The sequence below is a fragment of the Ailuropoda melanoleuca genome, chromosome 5, assembly GCF_002007445.2.
Source record: "Ailuropoda melanoleuca isolate Jingjing chromosome 5, ASM200744v2, whole genome shotgun sequence".
NCBI classification, from domain to species: Eukaryota; Metazoa; Chordata; class Mammalia; order Carnivora; family Ursidae; genus Ailuropoda; species Ailuropoda melanoleuca.
In genome coordinates this window covers 28,244,095-28,264,342 of record NC_048222.1, presented here as the reverse complement: position 1 = coordinate 28,264,342, position 20,248 = coordinate 28,244,095, and the positions used below count along the sequence as shown (strand labels likewise).

Here is a 20,248-nt window from a genome sequence, read left to right as displayed (position 1 = left end):
CCGCCCCCTTTCCCCCCCCTCCACGAGGACCAGTTTTCCGAAGGTTTCTGAGGGTCGCTCAAGGGGCCAAAGAGGCCGCATGGCCCTGACCTAATCCACAGGCCCAGGGCGCTCTAATGCCGCTGCTTCTCCATATCCCCGGCTTCCTATCCCGCCGTCGTCGACCCTGTCCCCCCCACTAGCCTCTCCGTACGGGTTCGGCATGGCTGCCGCTGCCCGAGAACGAGCACTGCGCAAGCGCAAGGGTGAGATCGGATTGGGGGAGGGGAAAGGCGCGCCCGAGCCCTCGGGGAGAGCAACAGAGCGCATGCGTCTCCAGGCACCCGCGCTCCCTCGCCAGGCCTGGGAGCGCGCGCAGTGGGTGGGGCGGAAGCCGTCGCGGCGCGCCCGTCGCTTACCTCCCTTGCCCCTCCTTTAGTACCAGCCGCTGTGCCGGGCGCCCCAGGGCTGCGTGGTTTGGTTCCTTTTATCCAGGTGTAAGGTGCCGTTTTGTTCGTCCTAGACAGAGTCCCCGAAACGCGCCCCGCCAAGTTGTCAGTGAAGGAGCGTGGGGCCTGGACCTGGAGATGTGAGGGCTTACAGGGTGGGGCCCTTCCCCGGGCATGGTGTAGTTCGACCAGGGGAAAGGGAGTTTATCACCTTCTTGGTGCCTCCGGCGGGAAATGAGGTGCGGACGGTAGATGTGGGCGTTTTGTTCGGCATCTTTGTCTTAGGCAGCTTTACAGCCTCTGTTTCTCCTGAACCTACCTAGACTTCGTCGTTTCACTGAGGCCTCTAAGCCTCGATTTCTTGCCTTCCACAAAACTTCCCAGTCTTATGGTCACTTTCACTTTCTTACTGATCTCATTCTCTACCATTTCAGTTAAAACTCCTATTTTTCCTAGGGCTTTGCCCTTCATTCTCTCAATGTTGAATCAATCTCGTAAAAATCTAAGGATATTATGGTGAATATGCCACCTAAAGCAAAACTTGTTTATAGCGAGTAATCTCTCCCTTGATCCTCAGTGTATGGGTTCACAGCTTCACTCTAGTCCATAACCCCTATTCCCACCCAATAGAAAAGAAGAACCAACCTGCAGAACTCGAGATTTTCCATCTCTCCTATGAACAGGGCCTTGTCTATAATCCTTTAGTATTGTACTAGAAGTCCTCTTTTCGGTTTAAGGAAATTCCTTTTCTTTAGACCTAGTCAATCCTCCATTTTGTTCCGATTGGCATTTTTAACTTCTCACTTCTACTGGTTTGCCAGCCTCAAAAAAAAAAAAAGGAAAGAAAACCTTACCAATATCCTGTTGGCTTGTAGATTCTTTACCTCTGAGCTACCCTGCACAGTCAAGCCCTGGAAATATCTAAATTTTCCTTCTCAGCCCCATTCCCACTCTTCAGCCCACTTCTTCCATTACTGAAACTGTTCTGGCAGATGTCACCAAGGACCTCCTAATTGGCAAAGTCAGGATGCACTTTTTAGCTCTCACCTTACTTGACCTCTGAAGGGTTTGACATTTGATCACACTTCCTTCCTGAAATTCTCTACACCCATGATTTCTGTGGCCAGTCTCACCTGTTTCTTTTCTTACTTGTCTAACTGCTCCTCTCTAGTCTCCTTCATGGACTCTTCTTCAGCCTCTTCCAATAGGTTGATGTTTGCCAGGATTTTGCCTCAGTTTGCTTCTAGTTCTGTTCATCTTCTCTGATCTCACTCAATGGCTCTAAGCCTCTCAAATGTGTATCTTTACAGAGAGTTCAGAAGACTCTCTTGAGCTAACCTTGCTACTAAATACTACTGCTTGAATAACCCTTAGGCATTTCAACAAGTTCAGAATTGCTGCGATCCGTGCACGCTAGATCGGCTTCTGTATTAACCTGGCTAATTGCAGCTATTCAGTCACAAAGCCTGGAATCTGGGAGCCCATTCTCAATTTCTCCCCCCCCCACAAATTTATATCCATAAGACTTACCATTTTGCCTCTAAAGTATTTACTGAATCACATTCTGTCATAGTCGTATCATCTGAGCTACATCAACAGCTTCCTAACTGATTTCCCTCTCTGTAAAGCTGTACTGTCCAATACAGTGGCCACTAGGCACATGTTGCTATTTGAATTAATACTAAATTCCTCAGTTCCCCGGTTGCACTAGTCACATTTCAAGTTCTCATTAGCCACATGTGGCTAGTGGCTATCATATTGGACAGCAGGAATGATAGAACATTTCCATTATTGCAGAAAGTGCTGTTGAACTGCTTTAGATTTTCTTCTCTGCCTCTGCCACAATACTGCCAGGAGTGAGCTTTCCAAACTGTAGCTCTGGCCATATGCTGCTGTTTAAACCCTGTATTAATTCCTCGTTGCCTGTGTGATAAAGTCCAAATGCCTACGCTTACCGGAAAGTCCTGTCTGCTTCACCAGTTTTGCGTCTAGCCACTTCCCCTTGGGTCCTGTGCTCCAGCCATGATGAACTGTTCCCCAGACAGACCATTTTGGCTTATGCCTCGTATTTTACACATACTGTTCTCTTACATGGAATAAGCTTTTCTCCAATACATCTAAGCCCCAAATCCATTATCTAAAAAGCCTACTCTTGCCTCCCAAATTGAGCTGACTGCTCATTCCTTGGTGTCCCTTCCTCTTATGATTGTACGTTTCATAGTGAATGGCATTTATGTGATTACATGTTTCTCTCCCTTACTAGACTTTGATCTTGAGAACAGGGGNTATTTTCCTTTCTCTTTCTCAGTAAAGGTTTATCAATTCTTTTTTTAAAGATTTTATTTTTATTTATTCATTCGACAGAGATAGAGACAGCCAGCGAGGGAGGGAACACAAGCAGGGGGAGTGGGAGAGGAAGAAGCAGGCTCATAGAGTAAGAGCCTGATGTGGGGCTCGATCCTGCAACGCCGGGATCACGCCCTGAGCTGAAGGCAGACGCTTAACCGCTGTGCCACCCAGGCGCCCCTATGTATTCTTTTTTTAAAAAAAATATCCACAGCTCTTGGCACAGGAACTGGCCAATGTTGAAGTGCTCACAAAGTGAGCAAATGTTGAAGGAAATTGATTCTTAAATGTGTGACTTAGAAGAAATTGCAATGTGTATGTTTATGGGGCATCATTCATAGTTTTGGGGAAATAATCGTGAGTTGTTGGAAATAATCATTGTTATCAAGTACATAATTGAGACATTGGAATGGTGTGAGGAAAGACAGAAGCAGAACAGCACAGGCCATCTTCACAGAGAGCAGGGCAGTCCAATCTGGCCGGAATAGAATATAAACTGTAAGAGGTAAAACAGGAGGAGAGAGGACTGGAAGATAAATTTGTCTGAGGCAGTGTTGTAAAAGATTTCCAGTGCCATTAACTTTGGACCAGGTGGGGAGTCACTTGAGCAATGACTTGATCAGTGTTATGTCATTAGGTAAGAACCCTATCTTCATATTCCCAGTAGCTAGCACTATACGTGTTTATAAACACCAGATACAAATGTCGGGTTGAAAAGAGATGAGACCAGTGGTCACTCACATTTACTGAATACTTGAAATGTATTAGGCCCTGTTATAAGTGCTTTACGTGTATTTTTTCTTCTTTTTAAGATTTTATTTATTTATTTAGAGAGAGCACTTGAGCAGGGGGAGGGGCAGAGGGAGAAGGAGAGAGAATTTCAAGCAGGCTCCTGGCTGAGTGTGGAGCCCGATGTGGGGCTCATGACCCTGAGGTCACGACCTGAACCGAAACCAAGAGTCCAAAGCTTAACCAGCTGAGCCACCTACTTGTCCCAGTGCTTTACAAACATTAACTCTTTTAACTCTTATCACCTTATAAAGTAGGTAGCATTATTATCATCCCCATTTTTCAAATGAAGCAACAGATGTTAAATAATTTACTTGTGGTCACACTTTTAGTAAGTGATCTGAAGCGAGATGTGAACCCAGGCAGTCTGCCTGTGAATGGTCTGTTTTTCTGGTTGCTAGACACAACAGGTAGTTTAAAATCTAGGATTGAAGTTGGAGAAAAAAAGATTAGGAGAGGTAGATTTGAGTGTCATCTTTGAATTGATATTTGAATCAGTCATGCAAGTGGGTGAGATTTATAAAGGAGGAAGTATAAAACAGAATTTAGTTGTGAGTCAAGGATTGAGCTTTGGGTTAGATCCTCATACAGGGAACAGAATAGGAAGTGGAACCACTGTAATATCATCAAACAAGAAGGAAAAGCAAAGTGACTTAATGTGAGGGTACCAGAACAAGAGAGGGCCCCAGTGAGGACTTCATGTTTGTTGAATAAATGACTAAGCAGAAGTTGTTATGCTTGTTTGTGCCATGGACTTCTTTGGTGGTCTGGTGGAGCCTTAGGACCTTGTCTGACAATACTATTTGTAAACGCATAAATGAAATATACAATTACCAGAATGTTGAAAGAAATGTGTGATGATCCAGTAATATGTGCTTCCATATTAATATAATACATGTGGTCCTTAAGTAACAAATAAAATGATTTATTGGCAGGTCTAACAACTCAGTAATTATAGAGATATTTTGAGATGTCTGTATGTGATATGAAAATATTAATTGATGATTTCTATTGATGACAACATTACAGGTACTGCTAGTACTGCAAAGATTTGTTTTCTACATTTCCTAAAATTAAATTTCAGTTAGATGTTATTGAAAATTAAAGTGACTTAAAAAAGTTCCGTCCAAGTTCATGGACCCCTGAATTTTGTGGCATGTGGACTGCAGGTTAAGAGCCTTGTTCTAATTGAATGAGGAAGTGAGATTCTGCAGACAGGTATAAGGGAACAAAGGGGGAAAACTCATGGCTTGGTAATTGAGGGGCATGACTGATACTGGAGAATAGTTTCTGTAATCTGGGGATAGAATGCAGAGTATAGGGAACCTAAAAACCCAGGCCAAGTAATCTAGACTGAGTATAGTAGAAAGAAGGGAGCTATATTAAGTTTTCTGAGAGGGGAAGTGAGAGCTACCTTTATAGGGAGATTTATTTGGCAACAGTGTGCACCATGGATTGGCTTTGGGGAGACTGGAGGTAGGTGAACTAGGAATCTTAGCATGCATCCACACGTGAGATGAGAAGGAATAAAGTAGTCACAGTCTCAGGACTAACTATGCTTAGAAGAGGGCCCAAGCCTCCCTGTCCATAAGGTCCCATGCGGTCTTGCTTCTGCCTGCCTCTGGCCTCATCTACCGTCTTCTACTCGCTGATTATGCTCCAGCCACACTGAACTTCTTTCACTTCCTTGAAGGAGCCATCTTTTGCCTGTCTTAGTGGTTTATGCATGCTGTTCCCTCCATGGGAGCATTCTTCCCACTCTGCCTGACTAACTCCCACTCACCCTTCAGATCCCATCTCACTATCACTAGGTTCCCCACTCCAGTTAATCTTATGGATCTCAGTTCTTTCCTTCATAGTACATTTTACAATTTGGTTTTATAGATTTGTTTGTATAATTGTTTAATGTCTCTATTTTCACTAGATTATAAGTTTGATGATGATAGATGTCTGGTGTCCAGCATCCTGCCAGGCACATAGAGGGTGGTCAATATATATTTGCTAGATAAATAAATAAGTAAATAAATAAACAAACCTCTTTGAGCCACAGTTTTCTTGTTTATATATGGAGTAATAAATTCCAACCTCGTAGTTGACAGAATTGCTACATCCTAATAAAGTAGTTAAAAGAAAGAATGAACATGGATGTGAAGAGATATATTGAGATGGGAATGAGGGTAAGTGGGAGATGGATAACTAGGTTTGCTCTCTGAAATAGGAGGTGAAAGGGAGTAGGAAGAAAGTGGCAGTTGGCAAGGAGCTTGGGAAGGACCTAGAATGGAATGGAAAGAGGGTGGAGAATGGTGGGTCACACAGGGAAGGCAGTGGGGATAAAAGTATTTGCAGAGTAGCCCATAGGCATGCCTAGTAAGACCTACTGTTGAAGTACCTGTGTTAGAAGGGATTATCTATCATTCATCTAATGCTTGAAGGCTCTTCAGTCTCCATTTCAACATCTTTAGTAACAGCACAGTCATCCAGTGAGTAGTCATTTGTTGGTGGGCCTTCTTGGTGGATGCTAAGAATGTAAAAGGAAAGAATAGGCATGGTTCCTGAAGGATCCTGCAATGAGAGTGAGGTGACTATGAAGCACATATATAAATCGAGTGATAAGAGAAAAATGATGGTAATGGCAGACACAGGGTGCTGTGGAAGCATCCAGAACAGGCTACTAATCTCCGTTTCAGGTTCCAAGGCTTCCTGAGGGAGATGAGATTTCATCTCAAAGGACATATAGAAGTAGGTTAAATGGGATCCAGGTTGTTAAGGATCATACTAAGGAAAGCAGATTACAGACAATCATTGGAGGCCTTTATACAAAAGTATGATGTGATCAAATATGCGAAATTAAAAAATTCTTTTGGCAGCACTAGAAAGTAAGGCTGGAGACAGATCAAGAAAGAGAAAGTTGTATGGGGTGCCTGGGTGGCTCAGTCAGTTAAGCGTCTGCCTTTAGCTCAGGTCATGATCCCAGGGTCCTGGGATGCAGCCCCAAATCAGGCTCCCTGCTCAGCGGGGAGTCTGCTTCTCCCTCTGCCCCAGCCCCTCCCCCTGCTCATGCTCTCTCTCCCATGCGCTCTCTCTCTCTCAAATAAATAATTAAAATCTTAAAAAAAAAAGACTAAGAAAATGCAAGCAAATCAATGAAGGCTTGAACAGTGGGAATGGGAAGAAAAGAAAGGGACAGATGCAAGAGTTATTAACGAGGTAGAATTGATAGGACTTGGTAAAAAATTGGGTAAGAAGGTTTGAAGAAGACGAAGTTGTCAAGGTTGACTCATAGATTTGTAGCTCAGATGACTGGTTGGATAGTCAAGTTATTTACTGAGGTCTTGAATATAGGAGTTGGAACTTGTTGGGAAGGGAGGGTGATGAGTTTAGTTTTGTGAATTTTGAGACGGAGTTGCATTCAAGATAGTAATTGCTAAACTTAATTTTCTTATTAGAATTCATTGTTGAACCGTCAACAGGGGTTTATGAGACATAATGTAAAATAGAAAACTCACTGAGGCACCTGAGTGGCTCAGATGGTTAAGTGTCTTGGCTCAGGTCATGATTTCCAGATTCTGGGATCAAGCCCTGCATCGGGCTCCCTGCTCAGTGGGGAGTCTGCTTCTCCCTCTCCTTCTGCCCCTCCCCACTGCTTGTTCGTTCTCTCTCTCTCTCTCTCTCAAAGAATAAAATCCTTAAAAAAAAAAGAAAAGAAAACAGGTGGCAACCGAAGGCGTGCCATCCAGGACAAATGTAGTGTAAGAAGAAAAAAGGTTGAGGACTCACCAGTACTTTTGAAATGGATGCAGTTTGGAAACCATAAGACACTGCTTTTCATTTAAAATTTAGACATTTTTGAGATACTTGGGGAAAAATGAACACAGGTTGGTTTAAATTAAGTTAAACAATTGTTTTTAATTTTGTTGGTTGTGGTGATAATATTGTATTATATTAAAAGAAAAGTTTTTATCTTAGAAATGTAGTGACAGAATTTGTTTAAAATAGCCCAGAAAAGAAAAAAAAAAAAGGATGTGGAACAGAATAGATGAAACAAAAATGGAAGAGTTTTTAGAAGGTTGAAAAGTATTGAAACTCATGAGGTACAATGAAGATTTATTAGATTCTTCTCCTTTATGTACGTTTGAAATTTTTTTAAAAAGATTTTATTTATTTTAGAGATAGAGAGGGACTGTGGGGGGAGGGGCAGAGGGAGAGGGACAAGCAGACTCCACGCTGAGCTCAGAGCCTGACATGGGCCTCAATCCTACGACCCTGAGATCATGACCTAAACCGAAATCAAGAGTCAGACACTTAACCGACTGAGCCACCCAGGCGCCCCTGTTTGAAATTTTTCATAGCAAAATTTAAAATAAAACTTCTTTTAGTCATAAATCCAAAGGAAATCAGTTAGTGGAATGTAAATATTTTTATTACTAATAAATCAACGTTGAATTGTATTATGAGTGTGTTTTGAATTTGTGGCAAGACTTGTGACAGACTAGAGATCATCAAGTAGAAGACATATATCACCCAGGCAGTTAGTTGGGAAATGCTGTCTGAGCAATTTTTTAAAAAAATTTATTTATTTATTCGACAGAGAGAGAGAGACAGCCAGCGAGAGAGGGAACACAAGCAGGGGGAGTGGGAGAGGAAGAAACAGGCTCACAGCGGAGGAGCCTGATGTGGGGCTCGATCCCATAACGCCGGGATCACGCCCTGAGCTGAAGGCAGATGCTTAACCACTGTGCCACCCAGGTGCCCCCTGTCTGAGCATTAATACACAGATTTACCCTCATGTTTATGTCTCAGAAGATCTCATGCAATTGTCTGGGACGCCATATGGTTTTGGTTCATGATGATTCTCCCCTCTCTGGAAATAACTCTGATACATAGGGGTGATGTTGTGCCTGGCCACAGCTAATTGATCCAGAGATACACACTAATACAAGCTGAGCGGGTCAGATTGACTCTTCCAGCAATGTGAAACTTGAAAGATGGAGTCTGGAGGTCTTTAAAGGTGAGGCATAATTAATGGCACCTCAACCCTTGCTGCTAAGGCCCCTGAGGCTCCCCTTCCTGAGGCTAGTTTATCCCACTCTTCCTTTCATTTCATGAACTCGCTCAGTATCCTTCCAGTAAATTGCCATTTTAAAACTTAAGTTAGCCAGAATTGGCTTCTATTGCCTACATCTCAAAGAACTTTATTCAATATAATAAATGATTACGCAATAAAATTACTATGTAAATGTATTTGGTATCTTACTACCTCTGTGAGGAAATAAATTTTAAAATAGAGCATTGCTACTATCAAGTTTGCATTTGAAAAAATTTCTTGAGGGATGCTTTTCTGGAGAATACAGTTTGAGAACTCTATGGAGGTCAAGTAGAGAGGCCTAAAGGCAGTTGGGTATCTGGGTGGTATGGAACCGAGGGCAAGATCTGAGCTCAAGGGGTAGATTTAGAAGACATCAGCAAATAGGTGGCAACCGAAGGCATGCCATCCAGGACAAATGTAGTGTAAGAAGAGAAAAGGTTGAGGACTAAACTCCAGGGAACACCAACTCTTAAGAAAGGAGTCCACAAAGAAGACAGAAAAGAGGACGCCAGAGAAATGGGAGGAAAAACTAGGAGAGGGTGCCGTACAGGTTGCCAAAAAATAGGCAGTTTTAGGAAGGAGGGCATGGCCAACAGTGTTAAATGTTGCAAAGAGTCCATTTGATTTAACGACACAAAAATATTGGTGAACAGTCTCATTGTTGAGGGTTATGGATTAAATGGCAAGAATAAAGGTGGAAATATGGGAACCCATACCTTTTCAGGAAATTTGGCCTCCTAGGAAAAATAAATGGGGCAGTACTGGAAAGGGATGGGCGAGCTGGGTTAGAAAGCCATGGCCTACTGGATTTACAGGGGCCATTATTTTCAGGGACATTCCTATCTAATGACCAAAATAGACGGTGAGTTACTGGGATACAGAACCGGTTGCCTTGCTACTCTCGCGCACAAGTACTACCGCCCCAAACTAATTAGAGACTCTTTGAGATATCTGCTACAGAACTTGTTGGAGAGTCCTGATGGGAAGAAGGATTGCATAGAGGGAAGGGTAGTCATAACTGTTTGAACTTGTTACTATTTATACTGGGAGAGAAAAGAGTTAACCACACCTTGCCAGAGTCTTGAGGATAGGTGGCTATATATCTGCTCACCCTGACCTTGTCCACACTCTAATCTGTGGAGAACTTGGACCCTTTTGTCTCTTTCCTCCCACCCAGAGCCTGTTTCTAGCCTTCCCACCATCCAGTCTTCTTCCTCCTGTTTCCCCTCAGAGCTCCTTCCAAACAATCTGTCCTGTCTGGGCCGCAATGTATTCATTAACCCATTGCCATCCCCAAGGGGGAATGGAGCCCTTTTTTGGTTTATTTTCAGTCCCCCATCCCAATTCTGACCACACACGGTAATGGTGTTCAGAAAACTATGATATGGAGCAAAATCCAGCCCACCATCTTTTACATGACTTCAGAAGTAAGAAAAATGGTTACATTTTTAAATTGTAAGAAAAGCAAAAGAAGAATGATGTCATGAAAATGATACGAAATTTACATTTCAGTGTCCATAAGTAAAAAAGAAGGTTAAGAACGAAACTCCAGGGACCACAATTTAAAGAGTAACTGAAAGACTGAGAAGGAGATGCCAAGGAAGTGGGAGTAAAAGCAGGGAGGAAACCAGCCTAGCCATGCTCTTTTATTGACATGTTGGCTGTGGCTGTTTTCTGGCCGCAGCTGAGTACCCAAGACACAGACGAGTGGCCCACAAAGCCCCTTGTAGTTACTATCTGGTCCTTTAGTGAAGTTTGCCTATCCCTGGTTCAGACTCTATGTGGCTGTGTGCTCTATGTCTCCCCCTATAGTCCTGGTGATGTCATAAACTTTCTGTCTGCTTCCCCTCAAGGGCCTGAATCTATCTTCCCACTGAAGGACCTGGTGATGGGTTAGTCCACAAAGAGTGGGACATTGGGAAGATGTTCTGTTTTTTGGAGTGTAACACAATGATTTCCAAACCCTACCACAGACTTGGCACTCCGCCTGCCCCCACCGCACACACTCACAGGTGCGCTCACACATAAGTGTTTCAGGATACCCAGGAGGTCATGGGGTTGTTTGGTTTTGGCTATTATTGCTGCTGTTATTTATTTTTCAAAAGGGAGTATGGATTTGGAAAGCCTGAGAAATACTGAGGGACCATATACACATAGATTAATTTCTAAGATTACTTAATTGCCACATTAGATATTTCTCACTGCCTCTTCCCCCACCCCTTCTGTCTTTCTCCCTTTTTCTTCTCTATTAGACTTCCAGCATATACAGTGACAGTTTCTTCCTCACCTCCCACTTGCTTCTTAGCCCACCACAATCTGGAGTCAACTCCCACTACAACACTGAAACTGCTCTCAATACATTTGTCAACCATTTCTTAATTACCAAATCTAAGGACACTTCTAGTCCTTCTTTGACTTCTGGGTAGCATTTTATAATGCTGACCTTGTCCTTCTTCATGGAGCACCTCTGTTTCTCTGAATCTTCTTCCTTGTTCTACTCTTAGCTCTCATAGCCATCTGGATGCTCCTGGTGTCACTAGATTCCTACAAATTAGTCCATGTCTGTGTACTGGTTATTTTCTGGTGCCAGTACTACACTCGCCCTCCTATACTGTGTTCTGGACTGCTTGGCCTAGGAGTCTGTAAGGTATGTACTTCCCAGGCTTCCTAGCCAGTTGGCTTGCTGTTAGATTCTCTCAGTAGGAGGCAGTGGCGGGAGATAAGAAGGCAAGAGAAAATGAGAAGCTTCCTGCTTTAGTTTCTAACAGAGTGCTTGTAGATATGGCAGCAGCAAGAATGGGTGATTCTGGACTCCAGGCTCCTAGGTTGAGAAAGCACCTTGTCAATGATCCAGACTTGAAGGAGAAGGAAGCTTTTTCAGCAGATCCAGAACCAGCTATGATGGTGTCTGTCCCAGGGCAACAGCAGGTGTAGGGGGCAATAGGAGCTTCTGATTTCTAGGTATTCCTCTTTCCTATTTGTGCCTCCAGACACATCCTTTTTCCTTTTGTACTTCTTGCCCCTTTAACACCATTGTAACCAATTTTCTGTATTAAATTCCTTCAGTCTGGAAGACCTAGAGTGGTTCTATGTTCCTGACTAGATCCTGGATGATAACTGATAAGAGGGCTGGGGTTGGAACCCATGCAGACTTATGTCCTTGTGTCACTTCCTGCTCCCTCTGCACAGTCTGCTTGCAGTCTGTCCATTGCTTCTGTTTCAACATTTGTGCTGATGACTCCCAAATTGAGTTTTTTTAGCCCCTACCTGAGATCCCTACCCATGTACCTCATGTCTCCTGTGTGGCTCTCCCACTGGCATCTGAGATTCAACATGTACAACACTGACTCATTCTCTTCTTCATCAAACCTGCTTCTATGGTATTCTTTTCTATTTCAGCGTAGCCCATTACTGACCACCCATCCAGCTACCCAATCTAGAAATCTTAATGTTAGCCTTGACCTCTCCACTGGGCTAGTCAGTAGATTCTACCTCGTAATTATGTCAATACTCTATTCCCTCCATCTCCTCTGTTCATGACTTAATTCAGGCTTTTATCATTTCTCACCTAAATTATTGCTATATTGCTAAAAAAGTGGTGTGTGGGTGTGTGCAACTTTTTATTTTGATGCAATATACTATAGACTCTGACCAGCAGTTTTAGTTCAATTTTTTTCCAAGCTCCAGGCCATCCTTTGAAATGTCAGACCAATTTTTCTAAAATTTAAAATAATTGTGTCACTACCCAGTTTTAATATCTCTAAAAGCCAGACCCTCTTTGTGGTATAACATGGCCTATGTGATCTGGCTCTTGCTTAAATTTCTAGCTCATATTGACACTCCCCCACACCCCACCACCAAACAGGGGCACAATCAGTAGCCTCCACACCATATTCACATCCAACCACACAGATGTCTCCAAGGGAAGGAGCTTTGAATGCCTTTGACCTTCACATATCTGCCTGTCCCTTGCCCTAGAATGCTTTTCTCTTCCTTCATGTTCTGCTGGTCAAATTGTTCTTCTTTCAAGATTCTTAGAAGCCTTGATTATGTCCACCTCTTCCTCCATCCTCATTAAGTTACTACTTTCAAAACACTTGGCACATTCTTGTTTGAATATATTACATTGTTGTGTGATGATTTATTCATTGCAGACTTTAAGCTCTTTGAAGGCAGGAATACCCTTTATTCATCTTTGTATTTCTAGCAACGGACCCAGGAATAGCACTTACTAAATTTTCCATGTATTTCTGCAGAATGAATTAGAGCTAATGCCTGACGAATACCTCTGAGAGAAAGAGGAGGGAGGGCTGGAGGGAGGAGGAGGCGGGGTCTGAAGAGCTCTGGGAGTTTGCCGTGGGAAGAGGAGCTTCCCCGCTGCAACGTTCTGCCAGGAGGTGGTGCTGCTCTGAAGAGCCCATTACCTAGGTTACAGGCTGAAGCTGACCGCTTGACTAAAGAGGGATCCCCAGCAGGAGGCAGACATCCCTCCATTGTCTTCCCAGCCCAGTTACACACCCGACTTCCGCCCAGTGAGAGAGCCAGGTCTTGAGGAGGTTGCTGGTACCGTGTCTCTCCCAAGCGACTGATGATGTTAAACGCTACAGTTCTGTGATTGGTGTAGCCAAATGATAAGGGCAACCATTGGAAGTAGCTGGCGGAACTTGATCTGGGGAAGGAGTTTGGGGACCTGGGGCAGCTGGTTGGTAGCTCTTAGCCCACGATGTGGTGTGAGGCTATGGATCGTGAGCAGAGGCGGGGAGCTGCACTGCTAGGGCTGTTACAGCTCCTGTGGCTGCTGCCCTCCTCCCAGACTGCCCCTGAAGGTATGACAGTACCTCTCCTTTACGACAGTCCTGACAGGTTAGAGCCTCGGGAGTCATCCAGAGCATTGGAGGTCTTCTTTGCATTTGAAGCCCTGGGCTCTGTAAGTGGCGGGAAGTATTATGGAGTACTGGAAACAATAGCAGAACTGGGGAAGAGGTCAGCTCTGGGAGGATGCAAACAATGTCAGAGGCGCTTTATATATTCCAGTTACGACAATCTCTTGAAACAGGGATTATTATATCCATTTTACAGATGGAAAAAAATGAGACTCAGAGACTCTAAGTAACGTGGTCAAATTCACACAGTTGGAGGGGGGAAGAGCTGGGATTTGAACAAAGCAAATATTATTTCACTGTCCTATTTAGTCGTCTACTGTGTCATCAACTCACCTTGTGGTTTTTGGAAAGTGTCTTAACTTTATTGGTCCTTAGTTTCCTTCTTTGTAAAGGATGGGGCAGAATGCAAGAATAATCTGCAAGATCCGTCTTCCTTTAAATATCTATTATTCTAGGTAGTGAGTACTGGATAGAAAGTTTCGCACTACTGTGTGTGGGGGGAGATTCTTGCCAGGAGTTTCAAAGAATAGAATTATTTCCTGCAACTTTAGGTTCCCGGTCCTGTCACTGCAGGGTCTGGGGGGTTGAAGGAGGTGAAGATGTTTTCAGAGAGGTCTGGTGCTAATGAAGGGGCTGAAGAGAGAAGCCTGGAGGTTTTTTCAGCTTACCATGTTGTCTGGGGGTAAGATGGGTCAGTGTCATCTGTGGCTTGGGGTGGCCATGACCATTCCTTTACCCTCCCTTCTAAGGCTGGGGAACCCACCCAAGGCCTTCACAAGTCAGTATGGTGGCCTTCTTTGAGTTAGATGAAGATAGCTTTTTTGGGAGGGTGCAGCCCTGTGCCAGGATGCATGGCTTGGTGAGCGGAGTGCAGACGAGAGTTCAGCTTGCAATGACTTCCCTGGCCAGATGCCTCTGTGCCGCACACAAGCACGCAGCCAGCATTGTGACTCCGAATCTGTCACTTTTGACGGTAGACCTTTTTCACTTTTACAACTTTAGACAGTTGGCCTTTTTATGGGCAGGAGAAGTTTGGAGAGATCCTGTAACTTCTTCACTCCCATCGGGAGGGAGAGCCTAAATAATAGACACAAGAAGGGGTTACGCCCCAACCCTACCCCCTCTGCCCGAAGCAGGCCTTGCTATTTTCTAAGCTAAAGAGGTGCAGGAGCGCCCCCCTCCCTAACTCCCCCTGTCTCCTTTGCAGCTCCTGCTCCATCGTGGCAGGACGAACTGCAAAACCACACGTTCCTGCACACGATGTACTGCCAGAACTGGAGTCCCAGCGTCGGCCTCTTGGAAGCCTATGACGGGGACCAGCTTTTCTCCTTCGACTTCAACCAGAACACCCGAGTGCCTCGCCTGCCTGAGTTTGCTGACTGGACTCAGAAGCCCGGAGATACTTCCACCATTTTCTTTGAAAAAGCGTTTTGCCGGGCTATGATCCAGGAAATAGGACCAATACTTGAAGGGCATATCCCTGTGTCTAGAGGTCAGGGGTCTTTCTGGGGGTGGGGAAGGGGCTGCATTCTTAACCTCCTCCACCTGTACGCCGAATTATTCCCTTTCACGCCAGCCCCTTCGTCTAATGCCTTCTGGGTCTCCCCTTACCAGCTCTGTTTTTGTTGTGGGGCAAAGACATGTGCCTAGGGCATAGTAGGTGTTCAGAACTATTTATTGAACTCCATGAATGCAACAGGGACCGATTGATGCCTACTGAATATTAGAGCTTGTGTTGCTCTGCCCAGTAGGATGGAAGGGGAGAGCGGAAGTATCCGACGATATGTCTGTGTTTCAGTAAGAAGACAGCCTACGATTAGATGCCCATGTGAGGTCTAGACAGGAAGCCCTGAGGGGAGTCAGGGTGGAGGGCCCCAGGGTGTCCTGGAACTGGCTCTGCCTCTAGGTCCAGGTCTGGTTCTTGCCTGGAAGAAGACCTCCCTCAGAGCCCAAGCTCCTCCCTCATGTCTTGTCCCAGAGCCCGTCCCCACTGACACGGTCTCTGCCCTCCCCTCTCTGTGCCACGCCCCTTCCAAACTCAGGGGTACCATCTAACTAGTTACTTCTTTCCCTCACACCTCAACCCTCCCACCAGGGGTTCCTGTTGTTGACATGTTCACGCTGAAGCCCCTGGAGTTTGGCAAGCCCAACACGCTGGTCTGTTTTGTCAGTAATCTCTTCCCACCCACATTGACGGTGAACTGGAGGCATCACTTGGACCCTGTGGAAGGAATCGGGCCCACTTTTGTGTCCGCGGTTGATGAACTCAGCTTCCAGGCCTTTTCTTACTTAAACTTCACACCAGCACCCTCTGACCTTTTCTCCTGCATCGTGACTCATAAAATTGACAACCACACGGCAATTGCCTATTGGGGTGAGAACTTTCTCCTTGGAAGCCTGGTTCCTTGTGGGGGCAAAAAAGGATGGACCCGTGGGAGGGCCTTCTTTCTCTGCTTGGATCTTGTTGAAGTCCATTCGCACCCTGAGCAACTTCAGTTTTTCATGCCTCAGTTTCTCCTATTTCATCCCAAACACCCATGTAATTCCCCCGGGCGGGGGGCTTACCGACCAAGTTTCCAGGCTGACCTGTTCCCCTTTTTCTCCAGTGCCCCATAATGCGCTGCCCTCTGATCTTCTGGAGAACGTGCTGTGTGGTGTGGCCTTCGGCCTGGGTGTGCTGGGTATCATTGTTGGCTTAGTGCTCATCATCTACTTCCGAAAGCCCTGCTCAGGGGGTACGTCAAGCATCTGGAGTGGGTGGGCGAACCATGGGGGCCACATACAGTCAGCGTCATCCCGTGGTATGGGGAGGCCTTTGGGTGGCGAGGCCCGATTCAGGCCCCATGGACATCCTTCCGGTTGGGGTCCCAGTTACACACACACACACACACACACACACGCACACACGCAGTTATCGGATCACAGTCAGGGCTTTGGGTGGGAGAGGAGTGGTATGAGGAGCTGTAGGAGGGGCACTTGGAGCTGACTTGGGGCCAAGGAGAGATCAACTTCTCTAGGATATGCGGCAGGCCGGGAGGGGCCTTTGGGGAGGAGGGAGGTCCCCCTGATGGCTTCCCTCCATCCTTCTCTCTCCTCAGATTGATTCTTCCTGACCAGAGTCTGGTGCCAGCAGTGTTGACCATGCATGCACCGGGAGCTCGGGTTTCCCAAATCCTGCCCAGGATCTCTCCCTGTCAGAGCAGGAGTCCCTGGGACGCCCCTGGTGGTGTGTGCATGCGCGTGTGTACAGGTTTCGAAGCTGGGGGCTCTGCTGTCCCCCGGCTTGCACCCAGGGGAATGCAGAGTGGCTTTCTTATCATGACCACCTCCCTTCCCACTTTGGGGCAATAAATCTTATTTCTTAACATTGCGTGGGTTGTCATTTCAAATCCAGCATGCCTTCACCTGAACGCGGCTTGCCCTCATTAGGGAGGGAAATGGGAAAACCCCTAACTCCACTTCTGACTCCTGTTCCCTGATCTTGGTGCCATATGGTGGCTTTTACTTCTATCAGTTTGTGAAAAATATGTGAAAAACGAGGGCAGAGCTACTTGCTGATAATCTGCTCACAAAACGGTGGAGGAAGCTGATTGCGGATATTTTTTTTCATCTTACTGTTTGTGAAAATGTTTATGGCTAGTAGAGGCTGCCTTGAGAAATACGTAACTCCTTTCAGCCTTCACCATAGCAGGGAAATCAGGAGCTCAGTAGTGAGGAAAATAAGCTTTTAAATGGTGTTCTAACTCAGTGATGTTGGTTCTGTGAAAACAGTGTATTCAGGCTCCTGAAGCGAAGTGTGAACAGCCTGGAAGGGCCCACAGTTCATGTTCCCTGCAAATAATTTGTTCTTTGGCTGGAGTGGATTATCTGAGGAGAACTGTGGTGGTGCTGCCCTGAGCAGAAGTGAGGGTAGAGGACAGGGGACTACTGGTGGTGAATTACTTTGCATATGCATTACTTCTTGCTTTCTTTAATTTCTGGGAATTGCTTTGGAGGAGGGAGTGGCATTAAAGTGAACAGTGAAATATTTTGGTATTGGTGAGACAGTCTCTGTTCTTCACGTTGTACCAGAATCTAACCTAAAGGGGAAAGATCCAATTCCCAGGGATTGGCCCCTCCTCTAAACCATCTCATTTCTAACAGCAGCTTACGTACCGCTTAATAGCATGCTCTCAGGAACCAGACTGCTGGGGATTCAACTGTGACTGTCAAATTTTAGCTGTGTGCCCTTGGGCGAATTATTTAACCTCTCTGTGTCTTGGTATTATTTTCTGTCAAAGGATAATGATAACAAAGGTGTTCACCTTAATAGGGTTGTTGTGAAACCTAAATAAGTTAATATCTGTAGAATGCTTAGAATAGCATTGGGCATATGGAAAAGCTGATCAATACTTGAGCAAGGATTTCCACAGGGAAACTTCACAGAATCACTGACTTCTTTCTCTTTTCCGGAACCTGCTTAGAACCTACATTCCAATATTGTATTTTCTCCCTTTAGGCTATTTTTCTTTTTCTTTTCTCTTTACCATTCTACATCTCTCTCATCACTTTGTAGTTCTTCCTGACTTCTACCTATTCTCCAACTTACCCAGAAATTTCCTGCCAGTCGTGTCTTCAGACTGCTTGTATTACGCCGTGTGACCTTAGACAAGCCACGCCCGCTCTGTGGACTTCAGATTCCCCATCTGTAAAATGATCGGCTTCCGTTAGATGCTCTGCGATCAAACATTCTATGGTACTGTCACTTGCAGTACTCGAGAAGCACTGACGTAGACCCTCTCTAGTCTGGTGTCCCCCTTCCCAGCAGGTATCCTGTTCTGGAATGAATCCGGTTTCACCACTCTTCCTTGACAGTATACTGCGCCCTTCAGGGCACACGGGCTTCCTCTCACTGGAGTGCCTACTTTATTCCGCTCCCCTTGTTCCCATCTTATTCAATGCTATAGGTCCAACCCAAGTATGACTTCTTCCGTGAGCCTAACCCTAATCCTGCAGACTTTTTTTTTTAAGTTTATTTGAGTAAATTTAAGTAATTTCTACACCCAACACGGGGCTCAAACTCATGGCCCCGAGATCAAGCGTCTCATGCTCTTAGAACTGAGCCAGCCAGGTGTCCCTCCTGCAGCCTCGATTGATCTTTATTGAGCTCTTCTAAGACTTAATGCCTGCGCACTTAGACCCAGACTTTGCTCTCAAGGGTATGCTGCCTTGTTTCATATGTTAATTTTTTTCACCCAACTGGTTTGTAATTTATATAATTCAGGGATCATAAACAGTTTATCCTCCCATCAACAGAGCAAGGTGGATCTCATTTTCCTTTGCCATCACTAACACTTGAAATTATTTGACTTTCAAATGTTGGCAATACGGTGGGTGTAAGGTGGTGTCTCGTTTTGATTTGCCTTCCTTGTGTTATTGCTGAGGTTGGGGATGTTTTCATAGGTTTCTTTCTCTGTGAATTGCTGATTCATATCTTTTGTCTATTTAAAACATTGCATTTTCTTGTCTTTTTCTTGTGAATTTGTGGGCATTTCTTATATAGTCTATGTAACAATTGTATGTCAGTATAAATATTGCAAATGCCTTCTTCCAGTTTGCGCTCATCAGTTACATTTTTATATGTTCCACCCCTGAATAGAATTATTTAATTTTGACAGTCAGTTACAAAGTTAAACAATTTTTGCTGGAATATAAAGTGATAACATGATTTTCTCACTGAGAATATTTTAGAAGTTTTATGACGAATTTCAATATAGAAAATCTGAGGGATATAGAAGTTACAGGGAAATAGTCAAATGTCTGTTAACTATCTTTATTTAGTTACTAACTCACAAAATTAAAATCCATATTTTATTACATACATATTAATGTAGGGATATTGCTGTTTCCACTCACATTTCATAAAACAAATTCATGTTTTCAAAAGATTTATTTATTTGAGAGAGAGAGAGAGGGAGGGAGAGAGAGTGTGCACAGGCTTGAGAGAGCTCGGGGGGGGGGGGAGCAGAGGGAGAGAGTCCTCCGCAGATTCCACGCTGAGCGCAGAGCCCCACGTGGGGCTAGCTCTCACCACCCTGAGACCACGACCTGAGCAGAGACCCAGAGTCAGCCGCTCAACCGACTGTACCACCCAGGCGCCCCAAACAAATTTATTTTTATTCTTCTCATGTATTTTCTGATTATACGAGTGACTTCCAAATTTATTTATTTATTTATTTTTAAAAATAAAGCAGTTTACTTAATAAATAAACACCAAGATCATTTCATTAATTTCTCCCCTGACCCCTGCAACCACCAGTCTGTTCTCCATATCTATGAACTCTTTTTTTTCTATTTTGATTTTTAATTTTTCTAAAGATTCTGTATATAAGAGATTATATGTATCTGTCTTTCTCTGTTTGACTTAATTCACTTTGCGTAATGCCCTTGGGATCCATTCATGTTGCCACGAATGGAAAAGTTTCCTTTTTTTAATAGCTGAATAACATTTCATTGTTATGTGTGTTATGGGTGTCCAGCCATACGGATATGCTATCCATCCAGCCATTAATGGACACTTAGGTTGTTTCTGTGCCTTGGCTATTGTAAGCAATGCTGAATGAACATGGGGGTCTGTATATCTTTTTGAGTGAGTGTTTTCCTTTTCTTTGGATAAATACCCAGAAGTGGAATTGCTGGCAGTTCTATTTTTCACTTTTTGAGGAACCTCCACACTG

General features: G+C 44.6%; 1 protein-coding gene across 3 annotated transcripts; it reads left to right on the top strand.

The window, feature by feature from the left end:
- Window position 1: 1 nt before the first annotated feature.
- LOC100464636 (HLA class II histocompatibility antigen, DM alpha chain) lies at window positions 2-16,899 on the top strand. Of its 3 annotated transcripts, none has more exons than XM_011218577.3 (5): window positions 2-245; window positions 14,740-15,024; window positions 15,628-15,906; window positions 16,139-16,267; window positions 16,631-16,899. In XM_011218577.3, the coding sequence occupies exons 1-5, from the start codon at window positions 203-205 to the stop codon at window positions 16,633-16,635; spliced, it is 741 nt and encodes a 246-aa protein (XP_011216879.1). In that variant the 5' UTR covers window positions 2-202; the 3' UTR covers window positions 16,636-16,899. The 3 variants fall into 3 exon arrangements, with proteins under 3 accessions (XP_011216879.1, XP_002914415.1, XP_019649789.1); XM_002914369.4 differs by lacking the exon at window positions 2-245 and adding an exon at window positions 13,316-13,475; XM_019794230.2 differs by lacking the exon at window positions 2-245 and adding an exon at window positions 13,446-13,576.
- The last annotated feature ends 3,349 nt before the right edge of the window (window positions 16,900-20,248 follow it).

Coding starts and splice junctions, on each gene's coding strand:
- LOC100464636 (XM_002914369.4), top strand. CDS start 13,373: ATGTGGTGTGAGGCTATGGATCGTGAGCAGAGGCGGGGAGCTGCACTG. Junction 15,025..15,627: donor GCATATCCCTGTGTCTAGAG/GTCAGGGGTCTT, acceptor CCCTCCCACCAG/GGGTTCCTGTTGTTGACATG. Junction 15,907..16,138: donor CACGGCAATTGCCTATTGGG/GTGAGAACTTTC, acceptor CTTTTTCTCCAG/TGCCCCATAATGCGCTGCCC.